The 27,420-nt window shown below is 41.7% G+C and overlaps 1 protein-coding gene across 4 annotated transcripts in view; it reads right to left on the bottom strand.

Moving 5' to 3' along the window:
* Pter (phosphotriesterase related) overlaps window positions 1-27,420 on the bottom strand; it is a 61,245-nt gene that overhangs the window by 1,952 nt on the left and 31,873 nt on the right. For 3 of the 4 annotated variants that reach the window (XM_006254291.5, XM_039096043.2, NM_022224.2), the window contains exons 2-4: window positions 21,353-21,810; window positions 19,631-19,896; window positions 5,327-5,467 (exon numbers count right to left, since the gene is read on the bottom strand). In XM_006254291.5, the coding sequence (XP_006254353.1) occupies window positions 5,327-5,467; window positions 19,631-19,896; window positions 21,353-21,784 (839 nt within the window). In that variant the 5' untranslated portion in view covers window positions 21,785-21,810. Of the gene's footprint in view, window positions 1-5,326; window positions 5,468-19,630; window positions 19,897-21,352; window positions 21,811-25,498; window positions 25,629-27,420 lie in introns of all 4 variants that reach the window. The other variant, XM_006254290.5, reaches the window with a different exon arrangement.

Below are 27,420 nucleotides of genomic sequence, written 5' to 3'. Positions count from 1 at the left end.
GGCCTTTGATGTCAGAGGTGCAACTTGCAAATGATGGTTTTTCTTTGGGATACTGGTCCACAGAACCTTGTGAGTATCAAGAGTACCAAAGGGATGTAGGTGGATGGGTCATGCTCTTCCCTGGGAGCTGACTATTTGAAAGGTCTTCTTTCATTTTCATAGGCAGATCGAGTGAGCATTGCTTGGTATTTTTGGGCATGAGTCCTACTTAATAACCACTGTGGTACTCACGGGACATTAGGCACAAAAATCCAAGGCACGAAAAAAATCTACCCTCTGAGAACCTTTAAAATAAGTCACAATTGAATACTAGACCGATCTGAAGGTCAAAGGAATATAAGTGCTAGAAAGAAGATTCAGTTTGGGTGCTTGGTTAAAAAAAACCAGAGTTCACAGGCAAACACGCCTGTTTTACCGCAGCATGGTAACTATGACATCATTTATGCCACTAAGGCTTGTTAAAACTGGTCCTAGAGTCCTGGTCTGTAGTTACTTTCGAACAAACTGTATTTCAGGTGTTAGCTAGGTGAGTTATATGATCGCTTACCATACAAATGGAAAAGCCTCACAGAATATATGTGCAATGCTGAACCTCGGGATGACATGAACGAAATATAATGTTACAGGAAGGGCATTGCTGCCTGATTGATTTTCCTGAGCATTCTCAAGATTTTACATCTTTCCTTCTTGTCTGAGAACTGTATTGCAGATGTAGCACAGCAAACAGGTAGCGCTCAGGCCTAGTGTACCGCAGGCACAGAGCTCAGGCTCCAGTACTGCCTGAGAAGAGTGGTGGAGGCACGCAAGGCTGTGAAGTAATGCCACTCCAGAGGTTTACATTGGAGTAGCTGGAGCAAGCTGGAGTAGCTAAGCCTATAGGCTCACCCTTGGCCTCAGGCTACTCTGGAACCACCTGGGCTATTTCAGACATTTTTTTTTTCAAAACACCACCACCAACAAAAAAGCCAGGGCATTCCTCTTCGAGCTCAGGATGTAACTCAGTTGTCGAATGGTTGCTTCTCTGAGGATGTTGATGTATCATTACTATAATGACATAAGTTCAGACACACTCCTATAACATACCTTTGTGCCACCTTGAAGCACAATATTCCTAAGTTGGGAGGTTGTGGGAGAGAATATGATGGATAAAACTGTTGTCATTAAAAAGGAGAACCCTGTAAAATTTTGATACTTCCCTAGAAAAGGAGGAGGGAAACGTCCCAGAAACACAGTGACATGCTGACCATGACTGGAATGTGCCTGGACATGTCTACACCAGGAGTTCATCTCTCAGGGCATAGTGCCATGCAGAAGAACGGGAGTTAAAGAAGCTGCCAGAAGGGAGGAACCACTACAGATGAGAAGACAAAAAAAAAATCACAGTAATTATAGCAATACAAATGAGTTCATGTTTTGCAAACAAATATTAGACAGAGACTACAAAGTGTGAAAAGGGAGAGATATAATAAGGTTTGAGAAATGGAACAGAAGATTGAAAACAGGTGTTAGACACAGAATTTCTGGTGCTGAGAACCAGAGGTAGGCAGAAGCCTGTGTCTGTCTTCCTGCATTTGGAAGACTGCAGACTCCCATAGCTGAGAACAGACTATGGAAGAACAATGCAGAGCAAGTGCTCAACTCATGGGGACAGTGGGGCTTGGGCACACACACAACACCAAAGGCCATTCAGTTGTTATCACTCGCTAGGTTCACTTCTGCATGCAATGAGTTGATCGAAGCACAACTAAGCAAGAAACACACAAGCATCCTTACAGCATATACATATATTTTTTTATATTTACACACATATACACTCTTTAATATTTAATTCATAAAGAATGCTTACATTCGGCTCAATGAGAGATAACCAAAATTAAATTTTTGTTTTTGAATCAATACCCCAAACTAGTTAAGAAGGATTCATTGAGGAGCCATCAGTCATTTTCCCACGATCACACCCCCCCTTTATGAATCCCCTTTTCTTGTTCCAGAAGACCTGGGAGCCTCACAGAAGAAGGCGTAGTGATGCAGAAGACTCACCCACACTGATCTTTAGGAATTAAAAGGAGATCCAGAGTGGAAACTGAATTAAACTGAATTAAAAATATATTGAGGTCATTCATCACGAAAGAATTACGGAAGATCTTTCTGAAAAACAATTGTGGTGCGTGCGTGCGTGCGTGCGTGCGTGCGTGCGTGCGTGTTGCTGGGAACCAAACCCTAACCCTCCACAACAGAAGCTGGCCTAGCCGTGGCTCTGGCACCACGTTTTATTTGTTCTGTTTGTGACAGTGAAAGATGATGGTTTACTACACCTACAGTGTTTTATTTTAAAATCCAAGTCTGTGGACGAAGAAGGTTCACCTCTGGGTACGGTGCAGATGGGTAGGGCCTTAAAGAAACCCGCGTGTCCATCCCTCACGGAGTTCCTGACCATGGAAATTAAAACCATGAGACAAAATCAGCTATAAGAAACCACAGAGTCTGATGAGACAGCCCGGCAGGCAAAGCACTTGCTACACATGCACGAAGAGCAAAGGTTCAGATCTGCCACATGAAAACCATGGGCAGGTACGGTGTGGCCCACTTGTCATGCCAACCTTGGAAAAATGGAGTTGAGGAATTGCTGGAGCAAGCTGGCTGGTTAGACTAGCAAGCCTTGGGATCAGTAACAGACCTGCTCAGTATGTAAGAGATGGAGAACTAGAAGGAAAGACACACTCATCATTGACCTTTGACCTCCACATGCCCGTATGTGTCTCGTATGCATGCACACTCCACAGACATACCCAAAGGAAACAAAGGGAGGCCAAGAATTTGTTTGCCGAAGAACTTGTTCAAGTATCAGAAACAAACAAGACAGCTTCGCTGGCCAGATTGAACAGAGCAGTTTGCTTATGTGGAATAGTCTTCACTTTACACAACGAATGCAAAACGTGTTAGCCAGCCCTCTCCACCTGATGGCACTGAAATGGACTCACATTTGGCTGCTCCTGGGATCACTGTAGGTACATGTCAGTGTGTGGTAGTCTAGGAAAGCACCAGGATCTTAAAGGTCACCTTCCTGAGGGAGCAGTCTACAGCTTCTTTGACTTAAACATGGGTTTGGGAGGGTCCCCTCCATCCTGCTGTGGAAATGCTCCACTCTTGTTGCCCCTCTCAGTGTGTGGGCGTCATTTCTCAAGTGTAGTTTTCCTTACGCCGGTCCGATAGTTTCCTTCTCAGATCCTGTACGTCTGTCCTTGTTATCACAGGATCTCTGTTCCCAGAAATCTTAAACGTCCATTTTCGTTCTCCATGTTGGTCTTCCAAGCTCTTTGTTCTGTCCCTCCACCTAGCCTGCTCTAACACATCTACTCATTTGCCCCTTTAAAGTTTCCAGCGTAAGTTTTCCATTATGTTATTCCTATATGTGCATATTTCTTCATATACCTTACCTCCAGCTTTGACTTTCTGACCTTCATTTCTACCTTTCTCTGTTCCCCTGGCTGTCAACTGTACCTTTCAGATAAAAGTTCCGATCCTAGATTTCTTTATGAGTTCTCATTTAGTGCTTCTACCCACAATGCTTCACTGACACTGTTATCAATATTAAAAATGTCTGTGGTTAAACAGTCAGTAAATCATACAGCCATGCAGCCACGATTCCAACCTCACATAGGTCTCAGGCACACACAGCAAACCTAGCAGCTCTTTCTATTCTTCTCGTCCTTAACAAGACCCTGCCTTTAATCTATTCCTCCTTTCTGGAAACAATCATTCTCGCAGGAAGACTGGAAAACACAAAGGTATATGGCCCCAGTTCTAGATCCTCTTGCTAAGATACCAACTGTACCAACAGCATTCCTCGCCCCCCCCCCCCCCTGCTCTCCCTATGCAAATGGGAAACACCCTCTCAAGACGTTTCTAAGCATTCCACAGGTCCCACCTATTTGTCTCTTTAGGAGTCTGGATCGACTGCTTATCTTTCCAGTATTTTCGAGTAAACATTCATCTTTCCATATTCAGTACCAGGCATTTGTATAAAAATGGCATACCCTACTTTATAGAAATTCTGTACCAATCTCTTAGAATTAGCTTTTTTCTCTGCGGCCCATTCTTTCCGTCTCTGTCCCTCCCAACTTTCTGTCTTAGCTTCAGAAACTGTCCAACTTTGGAAGAAGCTTTCCTGGGTCACTGATGTCTTCCAGCACGAGCCCCACTGCTCTACGGTAGAAGTGGAGCCTTCACATGCTCCACCCCCTTCCTCAGTGCCTACTTTCCTCAAGCCTTTGCCTGAGCCCACACTTCCTGATTCTGAGTCTCTTAGCTTAAAATCCAGGGTTCAGCCTTCAGCCTTGATCCTTCTTGATTATCGCCTGCATATTGTAGGCGTTCAGGTCTTTGGCTTTAAGACTATTTTCTCACTAAGATCCAATACATGTCCCCAGACAGTATCAGCTTGAAAACATGTCTACCTGTCCATAAGACAATGCTATTGACTCTGTCTATTCAATATTGTGTCCCTGGGTCTCGTTCTCTTTCTTTTCTCAATGATTTCATCTATTCTCAAGATTTAAACACTCTCATAGAGACTGAGGATGTCAACTCTGTGTCTCAGCCCAGCGGATGCTCTGAACTGCCCACTCCACTGTTAGTTATTATTTTAGGAAGAGCAATACTTAGATACTCCTTAACTAAGGTCTTCTTTGCTAATCTCAGATGTATTTCTCCTCCAAGATTTTCTCATCTTGGTTTATTTAATCTTCAATCCTCATGCCACCCTGTTACCGAGACCAAACAAGGTAGCCATCTTTGATGCCCTCAGAGAACGAATTCGGCCATGGTTTTCCTCATTACTCATTAGACAATGTTGGGAGGGTTGGGATGTACGGTGTTCACCTGAGGCATTTTATCCTTTTCGTTTTAATCACCACTTGAATGGATACATTTGATAAAGCATTTTAAATATTAGTTGTAGAAAAATCTTGGGTCTAGTGTGACCCACCTAAGGACGCAAGAGCTGATTTCACTACAGGTAAAGGGGGAAATGGCTTTCATTCTGCTCTTGTCGTTGCAAACATGGGGTATTATCTGTTCCCTGTCAGCTGTCCATCTGCACTGAACTTCTAAGGCTCTGCTTAGCTTGAGCCTACTTACTATGACTCATTTTGTTCTCGAAATAATATATAGAGATTTTCTCCCTGGAACAGCTCAGATATATTTTTTCTCTGCCAATGCTGCTTCAGCCTGCTCACTGTTTTCCAAATCTTTGCTAATACTCACCGAGATATGACATGCCAAAAGGGCTGGCAGAAGGGAATGTGGTGAAAGACAGAATGCTTACCTTCTAATTCTTTTGTTATCATCAGGCATATCAATATCTGGGCTTAGCTGGTAATTAAGGAGCTCCGTACCAAAGAGATCATATTCCAAGTAGCAGCCAAGTTGAGCAAACTCCAGCAGCTCTTTCTTATCAAATATAGACCTAGAGAAAATAAGAGACATATTGCTGTTATTAAAAGCATATTCTCTAGGTATATGCTGTGAAACTACATGATATATTTATAATAACATATAATAAAGATAAAGAATAATATATATTATATATATCAAATGTTAGGGACTGGAGAGATGACTCAGTGGGTATCACACACATTTGCTGCCTAGCTTGATGACCTAAGGTTAATCCTCAGGATACACATGGTATAAGGAAAGGACTGATTCTCACAAGGTGCCCTCCCCTCTGAACTCTGATTGTTCTCCACGGGATGAGCATGCTTGCACAGACACAGAATAAATAAAAATGTCATTAAAAAAAAACCTATGAGGGGACCTTTATTATGTTCAAGTTCAATCAAACAGGTTCATTATCAGAAATACGGAAACCTACGTAGCCAAAGTAAAGTTACCATTTTAACGTCTTTAGGAATTCTATGTTTACACTAATTTTTCAGCTATCATCCAAGCAGAATTTCATGACACTCCTACAGAATGTTTTTTTTTTTAAGGATATACTCCATCTTCTAAAAATCGTTACTAGCCTGTATTTTTTCATCCTGCAGCCCTGCTAAAAGCTATGCAAGCTATAAAAGGTATTTGGTATCAGGTCTCACCAGACCAGTTAGACCAGTGATGTTAATCTGGCTGAGTCGGGAATCTCTTGATGCATGGTGGCGGCGGGGTGAGAAACGGTTCTGAAATTAATTTCAAAGCTTATGTGGTTATCATTACACATATTTCAGAGGGGATATTCATAAGCTTAATATGTGTAGGGTGCTGGAGAGAGGAACCCGTCTGTGGAGTACTTGAAGCAGAAGAATTCGGACAGCAACATAAAGGGCTGAGTGCAGACACAGTGGATCTGTAACCTCAGACCTGGGGGCTGGGAGGAGGGGAGCAAGGGTGGATCCCTGGATCTCAGTGGCCAGTCTCTCTGCCTGAATTAAGGAAGGAAGTCGGTTCCAATGGAAAACAACATCTCACAAAATAAGGATGGAAAGCAGTTGAGGAAAACCCTCAACGTCAACCTCTGGCTTCCACAAACACAGATCTATACATGTACTTGCACATACATGTGCACACTTCCATATGACAATGTACACGTACCACATACACATATATGCCTGTGTTCTTCTGAAATAAAATTTATTATTTATCAACAGCTTGTCAAATTAATCGGTACACGAAATGCCTTTCTAGTCTAGAATACCGTCATGTGAAAGACGGGCAAGGAGAAAATAGAGGCAGAGAATACAGACAAAGCTTCAGAGGACAGAGTAAAAGATATCTCGAGAAATTTAGATTATAACAGCTAAGCAGGGATACATTATAGTATCCCCAAATAACTCTGTAGACATTCAATCATATGTGGAAAAACAGAAAAGAATAAATACATCCTGACAGAATGCAGTGCGTGAAATAATTCGGGGAGAGAAACTCCATTCGACATGGCATGAAAGCCTAGAGAGATATCCTAGAGAAAGGAAGTGATTGCTTGGGGCTCAAACGTGGCCCAGAGAGGAAATAAAAATGCCCGATTATCCTTATCTTGTAGGCTCTTAGACACTCTGGCAACTTCAGGATCCAACAATTAGTGCAGGATTACATGTCTATGAATCAGCTGCCAAGCAATCGGAAGTATTTTCAGAGCCTTTCTCCCAAACAATGGGGCGATCAGTTAAGGTCCATGAGCCACCTGTATAAGGGGTGTCTCCGTCCTTAGGACTGTGACTGCTATCACAGTATAGACCGGCTCCTTTTGCTTCTTTTCACCGTTTTAACACTTAAGAGTTCCCAGTATTGATTTAGGGTGGGACGTGGCTAGGGAGATTTTTTCCTTTATACTTCAAAATGTGAATCACCACTGTGCTAAGGTTTATTAATACCTCCCTTCGCGCATCTTCTTACCATGGAGACAAACTCATGCTTCCAAATTACTAAGCTAAAGGAATATATGTTTTTCTGTAGTAAACATATTCTGTTTTCCCCCAAAGAACCATGCTTAAAAACAAAACATACACAACTAAAATAACAGGAGGGAGAAGGAATTAAGTTTAGTATTTTGTCTTTTGAGTCAAATCTGAATTGTTAATTATACACTATGGGCAAGCTACTGAATGGGAAGCCAGAGGGCACTGGGGGGGATGGATAGGTCAGATTAGACTCTTGTTTCTGTTCCTAATATCCCCCCTTTGCTTCTGTCCCCATGCCCTGGAAGGGGGTTTTCTACATTTTAAGTGATGTATACCCTTAAACACCAACAATAAAAATTGTAGTAGGCTGGAACAGCAATATGATTGTTAGTCTTAGTTCCAACTGAAAGCAAAAACCCAGGGCTGTGAAGATAGCTCAAGTTTGTTTCATGTTTGCTTAGCAACCATGAGGACCTGATGAGGGTCTGGTCCTTAGCACCACATCAAAAGCCATGCATCATGGCAGGTGCTGGTAATCCGGTGCTGAGGAGGCAGACATGGACAGATGTCTGGACCTCGCCATCTAGTCAACCTAGTCTACCTGGCAAGCCCCACGTTCCGGTGAGAAACATATTTCAAAGAGCAAGGCGAACAACCCCTGAGGAGTAACACCTAAGATTGACTTCTGGCCTCCCTATGCACGAGCACATGAACGCCCAGATGTGTATTCCCCAGCAGCCGTGCTGCTTTACAGTCCCATTTAATTGTTTCACTGGTGAACTGGAGAGCTTGTAGTCAAGGTAACGTCCTAAGGTACTGATGTACTAAACTCAGTTCAAAGTTGGAAGCCATTCCCTCAACCATCACACATGCATCTTGTCCCATTGCCATTATTATTTACTCAATGGTAGGACCAGGAACTATGTGGACTGAAGGCACATATAGCGTTCATCGGTTTTAAGAGTGACATGTGACTTTTTCCTCACACCATCCTGAAGTTTTTCATGTGAGGAAAACATGAAAACCAAAGGGGCATATACAGGTAAGAATGGGAAAGTTCCAGAAAGAGAAGAGATTAAACCATAGAGCGCTCTAATTCCCAGATAGGAGTATCATTCATATGGTAAGGAAAATAGGTAATATCGAACCTTTCCAGTTGTTTTAGACAAAATGAATGATACACTCCAGGGAGGAGTCATGACTATTGCTTTCTTTCTTTGCATGAGTCTCACATTGCTCTGTGCTCCTTTAAATGCTAAGGCATCTATCTACCTTCACCAGGTCAAGCAAGATGGCTGTTTGTGATTATTACCCATATTAGCTGTCCCCACACCTTTCTCTACCTTAATCAATGTTAACTCTGCTATGGTTTGACACAAGGGTGTGCTCCCCAAAGGCTCAAGTGTTAGAGCTAGTGATGGTGTTAGCAGGTAGAAGCCTAGAGAGGTAGAACACTGCAGGAGGTCTTCCAGTCAGCCGGTGTCTTCTAGGCATTGTGATGATGCCTTTGAAAAGAGTGTACTGGAGTGTAGTGGTCAGTCCCTTCTTCCTCTCTCAGCATGGCCATGAGTTGAAGATCTTTTTCTTGCCAACTTCTTCCACCATGGCATTCAGTATTCACAGAAGAGGAGTTTCAAGGAAATATATCCTCCTGAATGTGGATTTTACTAAAACTAAAATCCTCCTCCTCCTCTTCCTTCTCTTCTTACTCCTCCTTCAATTTTCTTCCTGAGACAGTATTTCACTATGTAGTTCTGGCTGTCTTAGAACTCACTATGTATGCCAGGCTGACCTTGAACTCACAGAGATATGCCTACATCTGCTTCCCAAGTTCTGGGATTAAAGGTGTGTGTCACTACATCTGGCAGATCCAAACTCTGTATTATTTGGTTCATTTCACATTGTTGCTATTTGACCGTCATAGAATGAAGCAGAGAGAGAAAAATAAAGGGTCTGGGGACAAGATAGATTCATTAGAAAATGTCCCAGTAATTTATTTCTTCCAATCTGTTACCACCTTTTCTCAGTTCATTCAGCTGTAAAGTCAAAAATAGACTATGGATGAAGTTAGTCTCCTGAAGAGACTATTAAATATTTTCCAATGTCTTCAACAGCTGGTGATCAAGACTTCAACATATGAGCCCTTGGAAGAACACTCATATAACATAGACATTCTATATAAATGTATGTAATAAACACAGCTCCATTTTATAGATGGAAAAGGTAAATCTCAGAAAAGATAAATACCCAGCTCCCAGTGGTATGGTGAAGAAACTCAGACTGCTTTGTGTTCAGGAGTCCCAGTCTACTAGTCTCATGAATGCTGAAAACATCTGCTCATCAGAGAAGCCCTGATCCATGCCATTGACTCTTACTCTGTGGAGAAACAGGATCCCTGGCGCTGACATCTAAAAGACTCACCTACCTAATGCTCCTTGAATGTCACTTTTCTGTGTAAAATTGATAATCAGTTGGAGGATTTCCAGAGACTGGAGTTGTGTTATTGCATTTTTGTTTGCACAAATGATTTTCTTTCACTTGGAGAAGGGTTGATGCCAAATGTCAGTATGGTTCCCTGGAAAAAAGGACTCTACTTGAGGTACTCTACTGTCAGGTGAGATCTCAACTCTTTCAGCCATCAGTAATCACAGAGGACAAGTCATAGAACTGGAGGTGCTAACCTCAGCCAATCCTCCTCTTCCCATAGTTTATATCCATGACTAACTCGACTCTTCTCTACGATAACAATGTCAAGATTTTAAGATAAGCATTTTAAAGGTTTTCTTCTTTCTCCTGACTATGGCATTTGAAAGAGCTTCTGGGATTCCAACATGGCTTCGGTAAAGGCACTTGCCACCAAGCCTGACAACCCGAGTTCAATCCTAGCAACCCACATTGTAGAAATAATTGGCTCCCACAACTTGTTCTCTGATCTCTCTATACATATCATTGCATGCAAATCTCCATGCACATACATACCTACATGCACAAATATCCCTCAGTCTGTCTGTCTGTCTGTCTGTCTGTCTGTCTGTCTATCTATCTATCTATCTATCTATCTATCTATCTATCTATCTATGTCTATCATTTCTATCAGTCTGTCTATATATCTATTTATCTATTTATGCATCTATTTATCTATGCATCTATCTATCTTTATCATCACCTATATGTAAATGTAGTAAAAATTGTTGAAAGAGCTCTTGAATTCAATGGTGAAGAAAGTCTCATCTTTTGATGAATGAAACGACTTCCAGGCCATTTATGAAGAATCTTGGGAATCTTGATCATCAAAGCATGAACATCAACAATAATTTGGGCAATGTTTTAGGGACTTTGTATAGAAGAGATAAGGGTCAGAGCAAAGTCTATGATTCATGGGTATCAACAAGATGGCGATAGCACCTCCTATTTGAAGTCTCCCAATTCACAGAACTCCCAAACACACTCTGTCATCTCACACATTCAAGTATGCCTTGTGAATAAGCTTAGCAAGCATGTAATGTTGCTCGCCTTGTGTTATTCTTTATGTCGGGAGCACAAATATGAATAAAATCCTTCAGCTGTCATCCACAGTAACTTAAGGTCTGTGGAAAAGACAGATGTTTTAAAGAAATAATTATGATTAAATGTTTCAGAATTTTCATAGTGCAGATAAATACAAGGTATTATGAAAGAACAACGAAGGAAGAGATTCACTCGAGCTGAGTCTTGAAGTATCTCATTTACATAAAACTTGGTTCAGGTGTTGCGTAAGAGGTGCATAATACAGAAGAACATCTGTTGAGAGTTAAGAAAGACGTTTATTGCTCTTGAATGTAAGGCAATAGCTTGTTAGATGTGAAGTACATCTATCTGTCCATCCACCCAACCCCCATCCACCTACCCACCCATCCAACCATCTATACACCCACCCAACCATCCACCCATCTACCCATCCACCCATCCATCCATTCATCCACCCATCCAACCATCCATCCATCCATCCATCCATCCATCCATCCATCCTTCCATCCATCCAGCCAATCATCTATCTATCCATATGCCCAATAAAACATTCATTTATCTATCCAGTTAGCAAAAAGTTGTTGGCTCCAAAGACAAAAAACACACAACCCTGTCCTTTGGAAAATTTAGTATCTATAAAGAAAAAAATACCCCACCTACACAAATAATTGTTTTATAGAGTTTACCAAGAATCGTGATAACTGTACTTTTAAGAACAAGGTTAGCAAACAGACAAAGGCAAAAAGGCATCTTGGCTGGTCTGGGGAAAGCTCTGGTGAATTGAATTCTGATGGAATGCTCTCCCAAACTGACACCAGAAATGGGAATGGAATAAAACAGTACCCTAGAGAGCCACATTTGTATGAGAGCTTGGAGGCTCAGGACACTTGAAACAGTTATGGAGAATTATGGGATATCCCAAAGAACATGAAGGGGGGCATTAAGGACCAAGATGTTTGGGTTCTGTGTCTAGGCAGAGGGTACTCACTGAATGCTTTTTAAGTCAGAGGACAGGGATATAGTCAGGTTTGGATTTCGCAAGATGTGTCTAGTTGACATAGAGAACAGATTTTGGAGGGAAGCTAAGGAATTGAGTCCTTTTGGGAAACTCACAGTAGTTCAGGGGACAAAAGAAGGCAACAAGAGAGGGGTGGATAGTTAGAGCTGTGTTTGGAGGTCTTCAGGAGGTGGGTAGGTAGTAGCATGCCCAGACTCCAGAGACGGAAACAATCAAGCAAGTATTCAGAGCAAACACTGCTGCCATTGGTCAGAATAAGAGAGCAGTACACAGCAGGAGTGAACCATGGGGGCCCATCAGTACACTGACTGGGATGGAGGATGAACTCAGGGAAGCTAATTAATTAGTTGAATTAAGTCATTCCAAGAACACGGGAGGAGCAGGTTTTGAAGCATACGATACACTGAAGATATAATTATGCCACATGAAAATGTCATTACACAAAAGAGAAACTAAAGTTTGGATCCTCCTGTAAAGCATAGGGAAGCCTGGGCTGCCTGGACCTAATCCAGTGCTCTCTCCACACCAGGCATTCAGATCTATGGGTTCCTGAGTCTAGAGATTAAGAACTGTGAGAAGGACCCTGTCTTGCTCACTGAGCCAACACATAAGGAAGTATGGACTGCACTTTTATGAAAACATATACCCTTGATCAAATAAAAATGTAAAAGTTAGCAAGCCCATGCAAAGGTAGACATTTTATCTACAACTGATTTATTAAAACCTGAGTTTTGATGAATGCTCACTATAAAAACTAATTACCGAAAAGGTAATTTATTTATCCCAGACCCCTTGAACAGTTTAAAACCATGGAATATTTGTACAAATAGAATATCGGGATGTTTAATTATTTTATAAACACTTTTGATAGCTACTTTAAATTACTAAAATCAACTAGAAATATTCATTTAATAGCCAACACGAATTTTGAATCTACGATGCTATTTTACACAAATATATAGCTTCTTATAATCCAATGATAATAATTTTATAAGTTAGTACTGAAGTCAGGCCTGGTGGTTCATGTCTATAATTCCAGAGCACTGAAGGCTGAGGCAGAAGAATCAAGACTTCAAGGGCACTCTGGCCTATACAATTGATTTCAGGCCAAGCCAACTTGGGTAGGCTACATAGTGAGAAAAGTTGGAACAACCTTTAATTTGGGGTAAAGTTCTGGGGACTGAACCCAGGGTGTCACATATGGTCTATATTTTTCTTCCACCACCACGGAGAGGGTAGATATCAGTCAATGCATTTTAATTAATTAAAACTAAATGTCAAAAAAATACGAGGAGCAAATACTGCCAACAGATTTCAAGTCAATTTTCTGTTTCCATTGAATATTTACCAAGAATTTGCCTTTCATTTAAATGTATCATTTAGAATGATACGTTAGATTAACATATTAGTTTCTGGTTATTTTTGAAGGTATTTAAAAAAATCAATTTACGTGTTTTTGTGAGATTCTTTCTGGCATTCTATTAGGGGCCAGCATGTTCAACGTTAGTGACTAACTGGGGATAAAAGCCAAGAGGAAAATAATTCCAACTGCCATTATCTGTATTTTATAGCACCTACCCCACTTCCCAGCTCTGACTGGTTGAGTCCTTGTTTGATGACATCATAGGAAGAAGTGATATCACACTTCAAATGTTATGACTTAAGGTTTCAATAAAAGGAATGGGAGGCCACAAGGCAGAAAAATCTCACTTAAATTAGACTAAAACCAGAAAGTGGCTCCGGATTGCAAAGTGTAATTAAGACTTTATTTTAACAGACAATTTATAGTTATAAACGCCAGGAAGAGCTTTGTGCTTGAACTTTCCAGCTGCCACACAGCATAAAAGAGGCTGTGTTTTTCATGTTCAGCAGAACCTGGTTAAGGGGACGACAGTGTTGAGGACAGGGAAGATGAATCTCATAGACACGGCTATCCTATTTGTTAACATGTCACCTTTCAGGCGAATGGTGTCAGAGTCATGACAAATTGCTTCAGGGGAAAAATATGACGAGTGGAAGGTTTGGGTGGATAGAATGTGTGGGGAAGAACGCATGACCAGGGCTGCCTTTTGCCCAGATATTGACAGATCTACAAACAGCAATTTAGAATACTCAAAACCACCAAATGCCATTGTAACATAATTTCATTTTACTAGACAGTATTTTCACACAGAAGTTGAGATGCCTTTCAGCTTGTGAAAGGCCTAACTGGATTTCTTTCTTCTTTTCTTCTCAGTGTGACTTTTAAGTAGGCACGCCTTAAAAGGAAATCCACTGCTAAGCAATAATAAAAAGACATCCAGGCGGCACTTTAAGGGTTAAAATATTTTTCATTGTCTTGGGAACTGGCTCAGTGGGGAAGAGCACTTGCTGTGCAAACAAGAGGGCCTGGGTTTAAATCCTGAGAACCCATGTGAAAATCTAGGCGTGGCTAGCACACCTTTCTCTGTCCATGGTGCTGTGGGGCTGCGGACCAGAGAATTGCGAAGACTTGCTGCTGACTATAATCTTAGTGCCAGGTTGGGTGGGAGACCTAGTCTCAAGGAATACAGGTCTCCATGCTCACATGGGCATCTGCATATACACAGGTAAATTTTCCTTAGCCCTGTTCACATAGGAACAAACAGATGTGGAGGCATAAATAACTTATTGAAAGTCACTTAGCGAGTAAATGAGGCCAGGGAACCCAACTTCATATCCTCTCTCCAGTGTCCAATCTGTGTCCTATTGAAATGAAAGAATCTGTCGTCAATGTCATCACAAAGTTTTTACTTAGCCTAAAATATACTCAAGGCTTATATCAGGATGGGCTCTATATTAAAATGTTTATTTCATGCAAAATGTATCACTGGAATCCACACCACATAACAACAGCAGAGACGCCATGTTAAAAAGTACCTAGTTTACCATGCATGTGATCTACATACACATACATTACACAGTGATATCACACATGTTACACAATGAAAACCGACCTGTCAGCAATCGTTAGCCATTATAGGAAAGAAAGTTCTTAGTGAATATTTTCTATTGAAATTTTTCACTTGCTCATTCTTGGTTGTCTGCACTAACTTTTGACCCCGGTTGGATCCAAACTCAATTGAAGGACTGTTTTTCCAGTATGTGAGATGAGTGTGTGCACGTGCTACACTCTGCACACTCATTTGTCTTGATGCATTTTGTACAACACGTCTGCGGTGCACGTCCATGCATGCTCCTCAGTATAAACGCTTAAGAAATGAAGCAGCATTTACAGGACTCTAAACGCCGCAGACCACGGTGGGTGCACAGGGCTCCAATTATTCTCCCTAAGAACGCTACTGTACTATTTAGCAACACAAAGATGTTTTGTTCAATTTCCATTTGCTAGACGTTTGCTTGGAACTGTTTCTGAATGACTTTAAATGAATTCATCCGAACTTATAGGAATTGAAAGTGTACAGCTCCATGGATCCCGCAGACGAATTTTTTTTCCTTCGGTGCCTTTTCAAAGAAAATCTTAAGGTTAAAAGTCATCATAATTATAATTAAATAATCACTTTGAAAGAATTTCAGCCCAACGTTTGATATATACATATGGTAATTAGTCACTCAAATATTTGTTGAATGAATGAAGTGATATTTCACTCTTTTCATTTAATTAACAGCATGGTGGGGAAAAAAAGTGTTAGATTTGTATCCTTCCAAGAGTTCGGCCAATTTGGCATGTGTGATCAAAGGCAAAGAGAACAAAATGTTTTTTTGGCCCATTCCTGAGTTTTCCCTTCTGGTCTTTCAAATACCCTTGGGTCAAATTCCTTTACCATCCCCAGGGAGCAGTTTTCAAAGAGAGGATTCACTCTCTCTGTATCCTTAATTATCATGCCCCTAATCAGACCCTGGATGTCCATCAAAATCCTCTGGCTTGTTAAATAGATATCTACAAAGATAAAAAGATTTAGGCATAGCACCTGCCTGTTGCCCTCCAGGAAGTTCAAAATTTGAATTGTCCAATAGCTTCTAAATATTTGTTATCCGGCTCATGTCTTTTTTTTTTTAATTTTTAATTTTTTCCCCACTGAGCTTTCTCTGTTAAAGAAAGAGTTTTATGGTAGATGCACGGTTACATTTACTCTAATAGGGCATTCATGGTAAGCCCTGTTTGAAAAATAAATGACAAAAAGAATAGCTTTGGGGGTGGGGAGGGCCATTCTTTAAAGCACACATAACCTAGAATAGATCGACCCCAAGGTAGTGCCACCATCTAGAAATGCTGCCAGCGTTTTGGAGGGTGGGAAAATTATTCCGAATGTTAAATGGTGCCAAGCTGTCCCCATAAACAAAGCCCGAGTAAGAACCCAAGGGCTGCTGTTATTGTTTAACACGGGTTGACTTAGGGTGACAATCACTGTCAAGACAGCCCCCATTGGTGTCCCAGGGGGTAAAATTTGCAGCACTCAACCTGTTCTTCAACAATCTGTGTGCCTTAAAGGAAACAGATGGTTTGGGGAGGGCTGGGACAGGGCAGACTTAGCAAGTTGTTGCCTGTTTAATGACCTGAGGCTTGTAACCAGGGGTCACATGATAATGGAGTGGTTTGGAGGTCTTCAAGAAGATGGTCACCCATTAATGCTTTCCTTTCAGCATCACACACACACACACACACACACCACACACACACACACACACACACACACACACACACACACACACACACACACACACACACACGTCAGCCTGCCTGGGTAAATCCTAATTCAGATTTCGTAAACCTTCCGAAATATTTGCTTCCACAGGATCGTAAGCACACTAAAATATCTTTACGTTTGTGTTCTCCTAAATGAAATCTACTTTTGAAGGGGGGAAAAAATCAAGGTAATTTTACAGGTCGTCCAGGCTGTAGATCACCCCGCTCACTTCAGAGCCCTTGTGTTATGAAGTGAGTCAAAAGGCACAGGGATCACCTGAAGCCACCATCCCAAACTTAACAGAGCACAGCTTCAGAACCTTCTGCCTCTGCCCGGAAACACGGGAGAAGTGAATTCATGTTATGCCTGACCATTTGATTTGGGGGGTTTTAGAGGCTGTGTTCTAGAGAATGCCTTTTCTTTTTAAATGTCTATTACATTGTGTCCAGGATCTTTTAGGAGTTGTCCCCATTACAAAGAGCTGAAACCCCTGCTCTTTCAACCCAGATCAGATTGTTTGCGCTGCCCAGCTGAGCTCAGACAGCCTGCGAAACGCTGACCCAGTCAGACTCCAGCCTGGGGACTCGTCTGCTCTGAACAGTAACTTCAAAAAGCTCCCACTTCCTACATCTGCCTCCTGGTCTTTTCCTGTTACTTTATTTGGTTTGTTTTCAAAAGCCATTTTCCATGGTTGCTTCTCCATGGAAATATGTTCATGTATGTCTTTTGGTTGCACACGGAATCCCAAATGACCCATACTATGGGTGCGGAGTAGGTGACTGTCTAGGGATTGCCTCAGGATGTGCCCGAGTCTTGGGGCTTATGTGGTGTCAGGTCGACAATTCCATTCAGTCCTGGGCCATCCAAGAGGGAAATACTGAATTTGCAGCTAATGGACATTAGGTAATGTATCTTTATCATTTAATATAAAAGTATATACATATATATATATATAAAATTATATATAAGTCCAATGAAAATATATGTGCATGACACTAGGAAACAAATACTAGTACTTTTTATATTGTTTGGTGTTTTTATATAATCCAGGAAATAATGTTGTGGTAGCTCAGGTTTATTTCACAGTTTATAACAAAAACTTATTTTCTGTTTGTGCCAAGCATAATTTTCTAACTTAATGTCTAACTGTGAAAAAGTAGGAACAGTTAGATTCTGCTTTAAGGAGCGTCTTGGTCCAGTTTCCAGCAGTGTGGCAGACTAAACTTTTCCAACAGAGTCCACATAAAACAATGAAGAAAACTGAAGAGAAAAGAGTCTCCTGCTTTGAAATGCTTGTTTGGGGCTACTGGTGAAGCTAAGACTCTCTCAGGGACAGAAGCATTAGGGAGGCAAGAAAATGAACAAGGGGAGTCAAGCAAGCATTGTGTGAGGGGCTTTGAGAGCTAAGGCACTTGGGAAAAGCAGAGAGATCAGTTCGGAGAGGCACAGGAAGCTGCCCCATCACCAAACACAGCATTTCTCACTGTTCAGGAATAGAGAATAAGCTTGAGGCAGAGTTCTCTAGAGTATACACTTGCCTGTGTTGCAGCTGGTGTAGGAAGAAGGATAGAGACAAGTCCTAAGAATCTATAACCACAACTTTTATCCAGCAAGTGCAAGGGTGGTCATTCCTGGTGTCTGTGATCTTTCACAGTCTCTCCTGTCAAAAATGCAATCATAAAAAGCTGTGTGTTTCCACTTATTTGAAGTATTTTGTGTTCAGATTCATGAGAGGGAAAGTAGAATGTTCTCTACTATAATCTGGAGGAGAAAGTCTCCTAAACTGGATGCTTTAAATATTTGAGATGATAAATTTTGTGTTACGTGTATTTGTAAAACAAACAAATACGAGGCGACGGCAGCAGCGGCGGCAAACCGCAGCAAAAATAAAAAAGAAGGGCCAAGAACGCATGTGCATACCTGCAGTCTAATGCTTAGAAGGCTGAGGTGGGAAGGTCTGGAGTTCTTAAGTCAGCTGAGGTACACTGTAAGAGTGTTTCAAAAACAACTTGTCTACCTAATACAGTTAAGCTAAAGGTTTAGGATTAGCATTGGCAATATTGTTACAGGTTGGCGTATTAGCAGTAGCCAAGCCTCTGTCTATATAGTCAAGCCTCTAAGTGAGTTGAGTGGGGCGTTGTAGAACTACATCTGTGTTTTAACCTCAGGAAGCTCTGAAAGGGACCTGAGGAAAAAAGGGTTTTATAGATATAGTTAAGGGTCTTTATAAAATCTCATTCTATTACATAAGTGGGTCGTAGATTCAATAGCCAATGTCCTTAGAGATGAAAGAAAAGAGAAAAAAAGTCTCATGTTTTGAAATGCTTGTTTGGGGCTCCTGGCAAAGTTAAGACTCTTCCAAGGCCTTGGGAAGTATAAGCAGAAATTAGCCAAGCAGTTACAGGCTGAGGGACACCAAGTGCTGTCGGACAATGGTGTAAGCAAAACGAGGATTCTTCCTGCAGGTCTGAGGTCTTGAGAACACTTGATCTCAAACTTCCACCTTCAAGGCCATGAGAGAATAGATTTCCATTGTTTTGAGTTGCTTAGTGTGTTTTAATTGTTATAGCAGTCGTAAATAATACTGTGCCACAATGGAAGCATAATATTTACCATTATATTAATAAATTCAGTCTCTGAAACCAAAAACCAGGCAGCAGAAACATAAGCCCCTACATTTTTGGTTTCCTCTCAGGGTGAAGCCATGTGACCTCTCTGTATTTATATTTATAGGTGCATTTATGCCCCAATTGTTGGCAAATACTGAACAAGTAGAATTGCCATGTTCATGGTATCGTATCACAAGACAAGTAACTGAAGCAGACAGAAATGCCTGTGATGAGGAGTGATGGAGGATCAAGAAAGTGCCTTTATAAAACGCCTCAGGTAGAATGTGACACACAAGAGGGGTAGACTACAGCACCCATTTCGATTTATGGTCATTTTAAGGCTTCACAGACACTGCCTTCCAGGAGCTGCGGGTATAGTTCAGTGTCCCCCAGTCATACAGCGGTCTACACCAGTTTGTACCGTGACCCGCTTACCTGTCAAGGTGGGACATGACCGTTTTAGAGATGTCCGCCCCTGCTTCTTGCAGTACTCGGATGATCTGGAATGGTGCACCTGGGTTCCGTCCAGGGTGGATGATCACCGGACAACCAAGCTGAGCTTGGGCGTGAGCCGTAGCCTGAAGTACCTTTCTCTCGCTGTCAGTCAAAGGCCAGGAACAGCCAATTTCTCCAATAACTCCACACTTGATACTGGTGCCGTCAGCTCCATGGAGAATTTCACTAATGAGGACATCTGTAAGCTAAGGGAGAGCGAGAATGAGCCCATTTTTATAGATTGTGAAATAGTTCCAAATAAATTCATACTCTACAAATTTTGGATGTGTTCAGAGCTGGGAGGGGAGGGGTAAGGACGATGGAGCCTCATGATCATGAAGATTCTGATTTCATCCCCAGACCTCAGAGAAGAATGCTCTGGGTGGTGCTTTGAACTGGCAATCCCAGAACTGGGTAGACAGAGAGAGTGAACCCCAAGGGTTCACTGGACAGCTGGTATGGCTCCAGGCCAATGAGAGACCCCCATCTCAAAGGAGATGGACAGTTATCCCAAGAATCATATCTGGGGTTATCCTCCAGATTCCACATACATGTTCCCTGCCATGCACGTGCACATATATTAGCACTATACCCACGCACACATGCACACATGCACATGCATGCACAGGCACGCAAAAGCCAACAACACAGGATTTTTGCTGACTAGATTGCAAATTCAACAAGTTATTATACAATTTATGAATCTCATAGCTTAAAGATGCAGTAGGGGAAAAGAAAAAGGCTGTGTGTTCAGAGTGAAAAAAGGGGGGTTCTTTATTTTGATCTGGGAATGGCACCTATAGATGTCACTGAATCTGTCAACTGTATCAAGTACTTGCTTAATTCTCTCCTTCATTCAGCCTGGAAAACTCATAACACAATATTTACATTATTTGCTTTGAAGCATGCTTTGACAATTTTATTATCCTTTCCAGTAGCTCGGCCTCCAACTAGTTTAAATGTATATATCTAAAGGCTTATTGGGATATAATGCAAATGAAAACATTAAAAAAATGTCGTTTTAAATACTAACAGATATTTCACCGGGAATTTCCCTGACATTTTGTACCTGTGAAACAGGTTATGGGAAACATATAGGAACACGTACTATATGTCAATGCATATAAACTGACACATGTTTAACACGGGAACACACACATGGGCAACAGAACCCTGAAACTTCTTTCTTTGGGTCCTTGCACACTTTGCTCCCTTCTGCCCATTCTTACTTAATATTATAAGTAAGGGAACGGACCTTCTCCCGCCTCTCCTGTATTTGCAAACATACCAAGTCTCTGCCTGCCGAGTCTGACCCTACTGTGAATTTTCATCGCTGGTTATTATAAAACCCGAGGGGAAAGCTGAAGCAGCTGATGATGGGAAAACAAGGTTTACAAAGAGACTGAAGCAGAACTATTGAGGTCTGACAGGATTCCTACGAACTAAGTATTAACACATCGGAATTGCCAATGACGAGTGTGTCTCGAGCTCCTTCCCCAACACTGGATAGACATGGAGAGTCTGACCAATCTGGCTTCCAGTCAGCTGATGTCATTGTGAGCTAGCTATTTTTTTTCTCACATATCCAGCTACTTCTGAACCAATCGGATTCATGGTGTCCTGAATTTATATACAAACAACACACCAAGTAGTGCTTTTTACCTGCTCCACCGACATGGCTCTGGTTGCTGCAGAGTGAGTTGCGTCTACGTAAAACCCAGCACCAGCTATGATGTGGACTCCAGTCTGCTCTGCCAGCCACTTCAGCGTACGCACATCCCTGCTGAGTCCAGTGGTCGTGTTCTCCACCACGGCTCCTCCGCCCTTAGCCTTGAAATACAACAGTTCTTCTCTTACGGCTTCTACCTCCTGATTCAACTGAAGATTCTCTTGATGGGAGTAAGGATTTTTCTGAATCCAAAATAAATTTTTCATCATGATAGGTTCCCTGGAGGCAGCTTCCTGGCATGGAGGAGGTGGGCAATAAAAACTGTCAAAGGCCATCGTCAGATGCTCATGGGTCAGGGTGCGTCCCAGTTGGCTGGGTTCTACGGGGCCCAGAACTGTTTGTACTTTTCCACTTAAGGAAGACATTCCTGATAGTGTCTCAGGGATTTGCTCTAAAGAGGAAAAAAGAAGCATGGAATTAGAAAATTTAACACAAATGTGTAGCCTGTCTGTAGAGGGCGGGAGGTTGTGGATGTGCCAGTCGAGAGGATCAATGAACCTAGAGATATGACCTCATTTGTCATCTGCTCCAAGTGAGACACATGAATAAGATGTCCCCAGTCACTTCTAGCAGGTCTCCTGTGATGAATCAACTCCAGCCTTATTTATTGGAAATATTTCTTCAATCCAGTTCACATTTATATTTCATTTATTTTCGTCTCAGTTTTAGCTATGCTTTTTCGGATACTTGAACAAAAATCATTTAAGCCCCGTCCCCCTTCATCATCAATAACTTCCATTAAGATCAGTCTTTCATTAATATCATTTAATCCCTTTGCATCTAAATGAAATAAACTCATGGCGTTACCCATTTGCTACTGAGGTAAATGACCTTCTGCTGCCGGCCTGCTATATGTCCAAAGCATAACATAAGATCTCGAACCTGCCTGGCTTCATAGAGGATAGCCACAAAATAACCAAGGGAAGAAGAAAAGCATAACTAGGTTTATTAATGCCAAAAATAAGAAGAAAGAAACCCTTTCACTTTCAAAGGTTTATGGCATAGCACACCCAGAAAGTGACCCTTCAACACATAAAAGGAAAATCTCATTGTTACAATGAAAGCGACCACGATGTGATCTGTGATGGTTAAAAGCTGAATGTCAACATGACGTAACCTAGAATCACTTGGAAAAGGAGTCTCGGTGAGGGAGTGTCTTCACTGAGTTACTCTGTCTATAGGGAATTATCTGAATTACATGAACTGGCCTGAGATGGCCCAGCCCACTGTGGGTGGCGACACTCATTCCCTAGGCAGGGGATCCTGAACTTTGTCAGAGTGGAGAAACCGAGATGAGCATAAGCAAGCAAGCAAATGTTTATGAGCTTGATTTTCTTTGCCTATGACTGCGGGTGTGATGTGACCAGCCGTCTCAGCTCCTATCTCTCCGACTCCTCTACAGTGATGGACTGTCACCTGGAACGGGAGTTAAACTGAACCTCTCCTCCTCTAAGTTGCTTTGTTGTCAGGGTATTTTTATCACAGCAACACAAGTGAGCAGGACCAGAAATAAGCTTCCCTCTCTAGAAGGAGCAAAACTGTCTTTATCTCTTAGATAGTTTCCTTTCAGACACAAAGATTAAGTATATGTCCAGGTTACTTTTGGTGACAACAAGAACTCCAATTCCAGCACTTTGGTGGTCAGTGTGCATCCCAGAAGAGGATAGTAGACCGGGTGAATAGACACACCATAGCTGACACCCATAGTGCAATGCCAGAAATGAAGCTCCACTCAGAGGACCACACAGACGTGACCATGAGACTGGAAGAACAGAGTAGCTCTCAAAATTTTCAAAGTGTTCCTACAACAGACATTCTAAAATTATCTCCCCAATATCTTTGCAAGCCTTCCCTGTCTGTGTGGGGATAGCATAGTTTTGAGCCTGTGCGTCTGGAGGTCAACCATGGGTATCAGTTCTCTGAAAATGTTCGCCATGTTCGTTTGAGACAGTCTTCCCCCGGACTGGAGCTCACAGAGAAGGCTAGCTAGCAAGCTGCAGGAACATACCTCTGACTGGCCCTGATTATGGGACTCCTAGTGTCTACTAACATACCTGGCCATTCATTGTATGTGGATTCTAGACACTGAATTCAGGCTCTCATGTCTATGAGGAAAACACTTAAACAACTGAAGTATCTTCTAGCCCCTTTCTATGATTAGCTGAGCATCTTGTTTCTTGTAAGTAAATTAGAGAATATGCATTACTTAGGAATCAAACTGGGTAGAAAGTAAGACAAATGCAATTGAACACCACACATAAAAATAATGACAAAAGTGACATACAGTCTATGGTCAATAAAGAGCAGAACTATTTTGTACTTTGACTAGATCTCTTCTTTCTACAGAAGGAAGGCTGTGGATCTGGATAGGGGAGAGGGATGAACTAGGAGCAGTTTGGGGAGGGGAAACTGTAATCAGAATATATTGTATGAAAAATTATTTTCAATAACAAAAAACTTAAAAAGAATTCGTTTTGGACAGCAATATGTGCATGCATGTGTGTAAACATATTTACCTATCACATATATCATATATATATATAGAAAATTTAACACAAACATGTAGCATATAGTTAGATAGATAGATAGATAGACAGACATACATACATACATACATACATACATACATACACACTGGCTAGTTTTGTGTGTCAATTTGACACAAGCTGGAGTTATCACAGAAAAGGAGCCTCAGTTGTGGAAATGCCTTCAGGAGACCCAGCTGTAAGGCATTTTCTCAATTAGTGATCAAAGGGGAAGGACCCAGCTCATTGTGGGTAGTGCTGCCCCTGGGTTGGTGGTCTTGGGTTCTATAAGAAAGCAAGCTGAGCAAGCAGGGGGTAGCAAGCCAGTAAGCAACATCCCTCCATGGTCTCTGCATCAGCTCCTGCTTCCTGACCTGCTTGAGTTCCAGTCCTGACTTCCTTTGGTGATGAACAGCAATGTGGAAGTGTGAGCTGAATAAACCCTTTCCTCCCCAACTTGCTTCTTGGCCATGATGTTTGTGCAGGAATAGAAACCCTGACTGAGACAATACACACACACACACACACACACACACACACACACACACACACAGAGAGAGAGAGAGAGAGAGAGAGAGAGAGAGAGAGAGAGAGAGAGAGAGAGAGAGAGGTGTGTGTGTGTATGTATTACAATACAGACTTGGAAAACAAAATTAGAAGTCAGGGGAAAAGGTTAACAAATTATAGGTCAATTTTTCTCCAGCCACTTCAATGATGTTGAACTTGGACGTCTGGGGTAGTTTACTGACAGTCATAAGTGACTCATACTTTTCACAGAGAACATCAGGGTTGTGAACAATGAGGCTTTTGAGCTTTGTTTGAGAGTGCTCTTGTGCAAGCCGTGCTCACAATATTAGGTTGAACACACAGCGGCCAGGAGGAACAAAATGGGACCTGCTCAGATAATCACCATACAACTGCCAGTTCCCACACAGTCTTAATTGATGATCTCAGTATTCAGAAGAGAGGAAGTCCATTGGAGGTGGCAGGGCTATAAACTGGAACTTACTGTTCAAAGCTTTAATCTTTTCTACTCAAAATAACCAGTATGTAATTACTCCTTTGTAGATGAGACCACAATTAATCATGGATTAAATCCTTTTGGTGGGTTAATTTTCTGTTTCCTCCCTTCAGCATTCATTACAGATGGGTTCTGGAGAGGCACAGATGGGGGGCAGAAATTAGGATAAATTTGTAAAACACACTATCATGTCTACTCGAAAAGTAACAAACTACGCACTTAATTGATGTGTATTTGAAAGAGCAACATGGTATGTTACAAGCAGAGTCTTTGTAAAAAAAAAAAGTATTTATGAAATGTCATCCCTCCCAGGACACTGGTCTGATGCTCTCAGACAAGGCTGGCTGGCTCTTCTGTGATCACATACAATGTAACACACACTCAGAGGATAAGAAAAGATTAAGGAACAAAAAGCAGCCAGTACCCCTTTAAGAAAGAATGTATCTTTGAAGACAGAGATCTGGAATTTGTGGTTTCTGTGTGGACAGGGAGTCCTTTTCTGACTGTGTTCTGCTGGAAGTCACTTTCTATACCTAGGCAGAAGGTTCTTGTGTCCTTCATGATAAGGACCGCATGTAGAGGCCGCAATGACAAAGGATGTGAGTGGCAGTTCCAGTCTGTGCAGAGGGTGAGGAACAGGCTTCCAGCATTTTCCAGAGCTCCCTGTAGAAAATTCATTATTGAACCCGTATTGGACAAGGATAGCAGGAGCTATGGACACATTTGACAAAAGCGTTGTTCATATCAACTGTAAAGTCTGCATCCGGTGAAAGGATACTCTGTAACTATTACAGCAGCCCAGCTAGAACTACCAGCCGGTTGTAGTTAATCTTCAACTCGGAGATCTGGAATCATGGAAGGGTCAAGCTTCTGGGCATGTGACTGAAGGATCACCTAGATAGACAAACCCAAAAGTGGGCAGGAACATCCCACGGGCTGGGATAACACATGGAATAAATAAGAAAAAAATCTATTTGAACACTGGTACTCGGGTTTTCTCTGCCTCTCTACTGTGGGTGCAATGTGACCCGTGAGGGTACTTCTCCTTTGATGGACAGTATCACCCTAACCCCAATAAATCCTTACTCCTCAGATGGCTTCTGTCACAGTCTTTGCAAGAGCAACAGGACAAGTAACAAACACATAACACTTCTAACCTTTTAAAAAATTTGCTTTTGTTCTGTGAGACCAGTTCTCACTCTGTAGCCTATGCTAGCTTGAACTCCTGGAGATCCTCCTGCCACAGACTCCCAAGAGTCTGAAATACAGATATAAGCCACTGTGTCTGCCATCTCCTCTACTCTTGCTGGACTTAGAATAAAAAGAGAACACTGAATAAAAAATGAAAACAAAAAGAGAATGAAACAACACTGTTATACTACACAGCTGAAAACTGGAGACAAGAAACGGGATTTGATTACTTACAAACATATGTGTATATTATCTTTTATAAGACTTATAAAACAATTTTGTGTGATGACTGATGATCTGGTGAGGAGGAAAAGTCTAGTTGTCCCTTTGATTTTACTTGAGTTTTGAGAGTTATTTTGGTCTGGCCATTATGATTAAGAGTGTTCTGTCTACTTAAGTTGAATATTCTTTCCAGTTACTCTGATGGTTAATTTATCAACTTAATTGGACTTTGAAGCACCTAGGATATTGGTAAATCACACACCTGGGTGTGTCTGTGAGGAAATTTCCAGAGATAATTTGAGCATAATGACTCTGGCCCAGTGAACAGATTAGTCCCAGAAGGATCCATAAATGATGGTATTTGAGGGAGTTGGTATGGGCGGGGCCAACACGGACGAAACAGGTTACTGGCTACATGGTCTTAGAGGCCATAGCATAGCCTGGCCCCTTCCCACAACTCTCTCTCTCTTTTTCCAGACCACAATAAGATGAACAGCACATTTTTCCTCTGCTGTGGAGTTTAGCATTACCTTGGAGTCAAATTAGTAATGCTGTGGACAATGTGGTTTGAATTCTCTGAAACGTGTCAAAACAAAGGCTTCCCCTTCCTGGTGGCTTTTGTCATATTTTGCCACATTGGTGAGAAATGTAATAGACACAGTTGCCTTCACAGGAATTTCAGAGGAGAGAGGACATGGAGAAGTCTGGATACCCCGTCTGTGCACTTGGGAACTCCTAAGCACATCCTCTGCACACTACAGACAATCATACTTTGCCCTGTGTCTGACACCAGTGTGCTAGCCTCAGAGCTGACTGAAGCTGTTAGTGCTTCAACTTAGATATAACGGTCAAATTGGAAAGCTGACTTCTTTTCGTTTTACTGAAATGATTTAAAATTCCCTATCCTGACTTCTCCCACAACAGTGAAAGGTCTATTGCCTTTTATGAAACCCTCTGCTGAATTTCACTCACTTTCCTCTATGAATAAACCTTTACTGATGAGGGAAAAGAGATGGAGCCAAGGCCATGTCCCTGCAGAGAC

Source organism: Rattus norvegicus, chromosome 17 (genome assembly GCF_036323735.1).
Source record: "Rattus norvegicus strain BN/NHsdMcwi chromosome 17, GRCr8, whole genome shotgun sequence".
Taxonomy (NCBI): Eukaryota; Metazoa; Chordata; class Mammalia; order Rodentia; family Muridae; genus Rattus; species Rattus norvegicus.
Note: the sequence above shows the minus strand (reverse complement) of the source record. Positions and strands in the feature narration are given on the sequence as shown.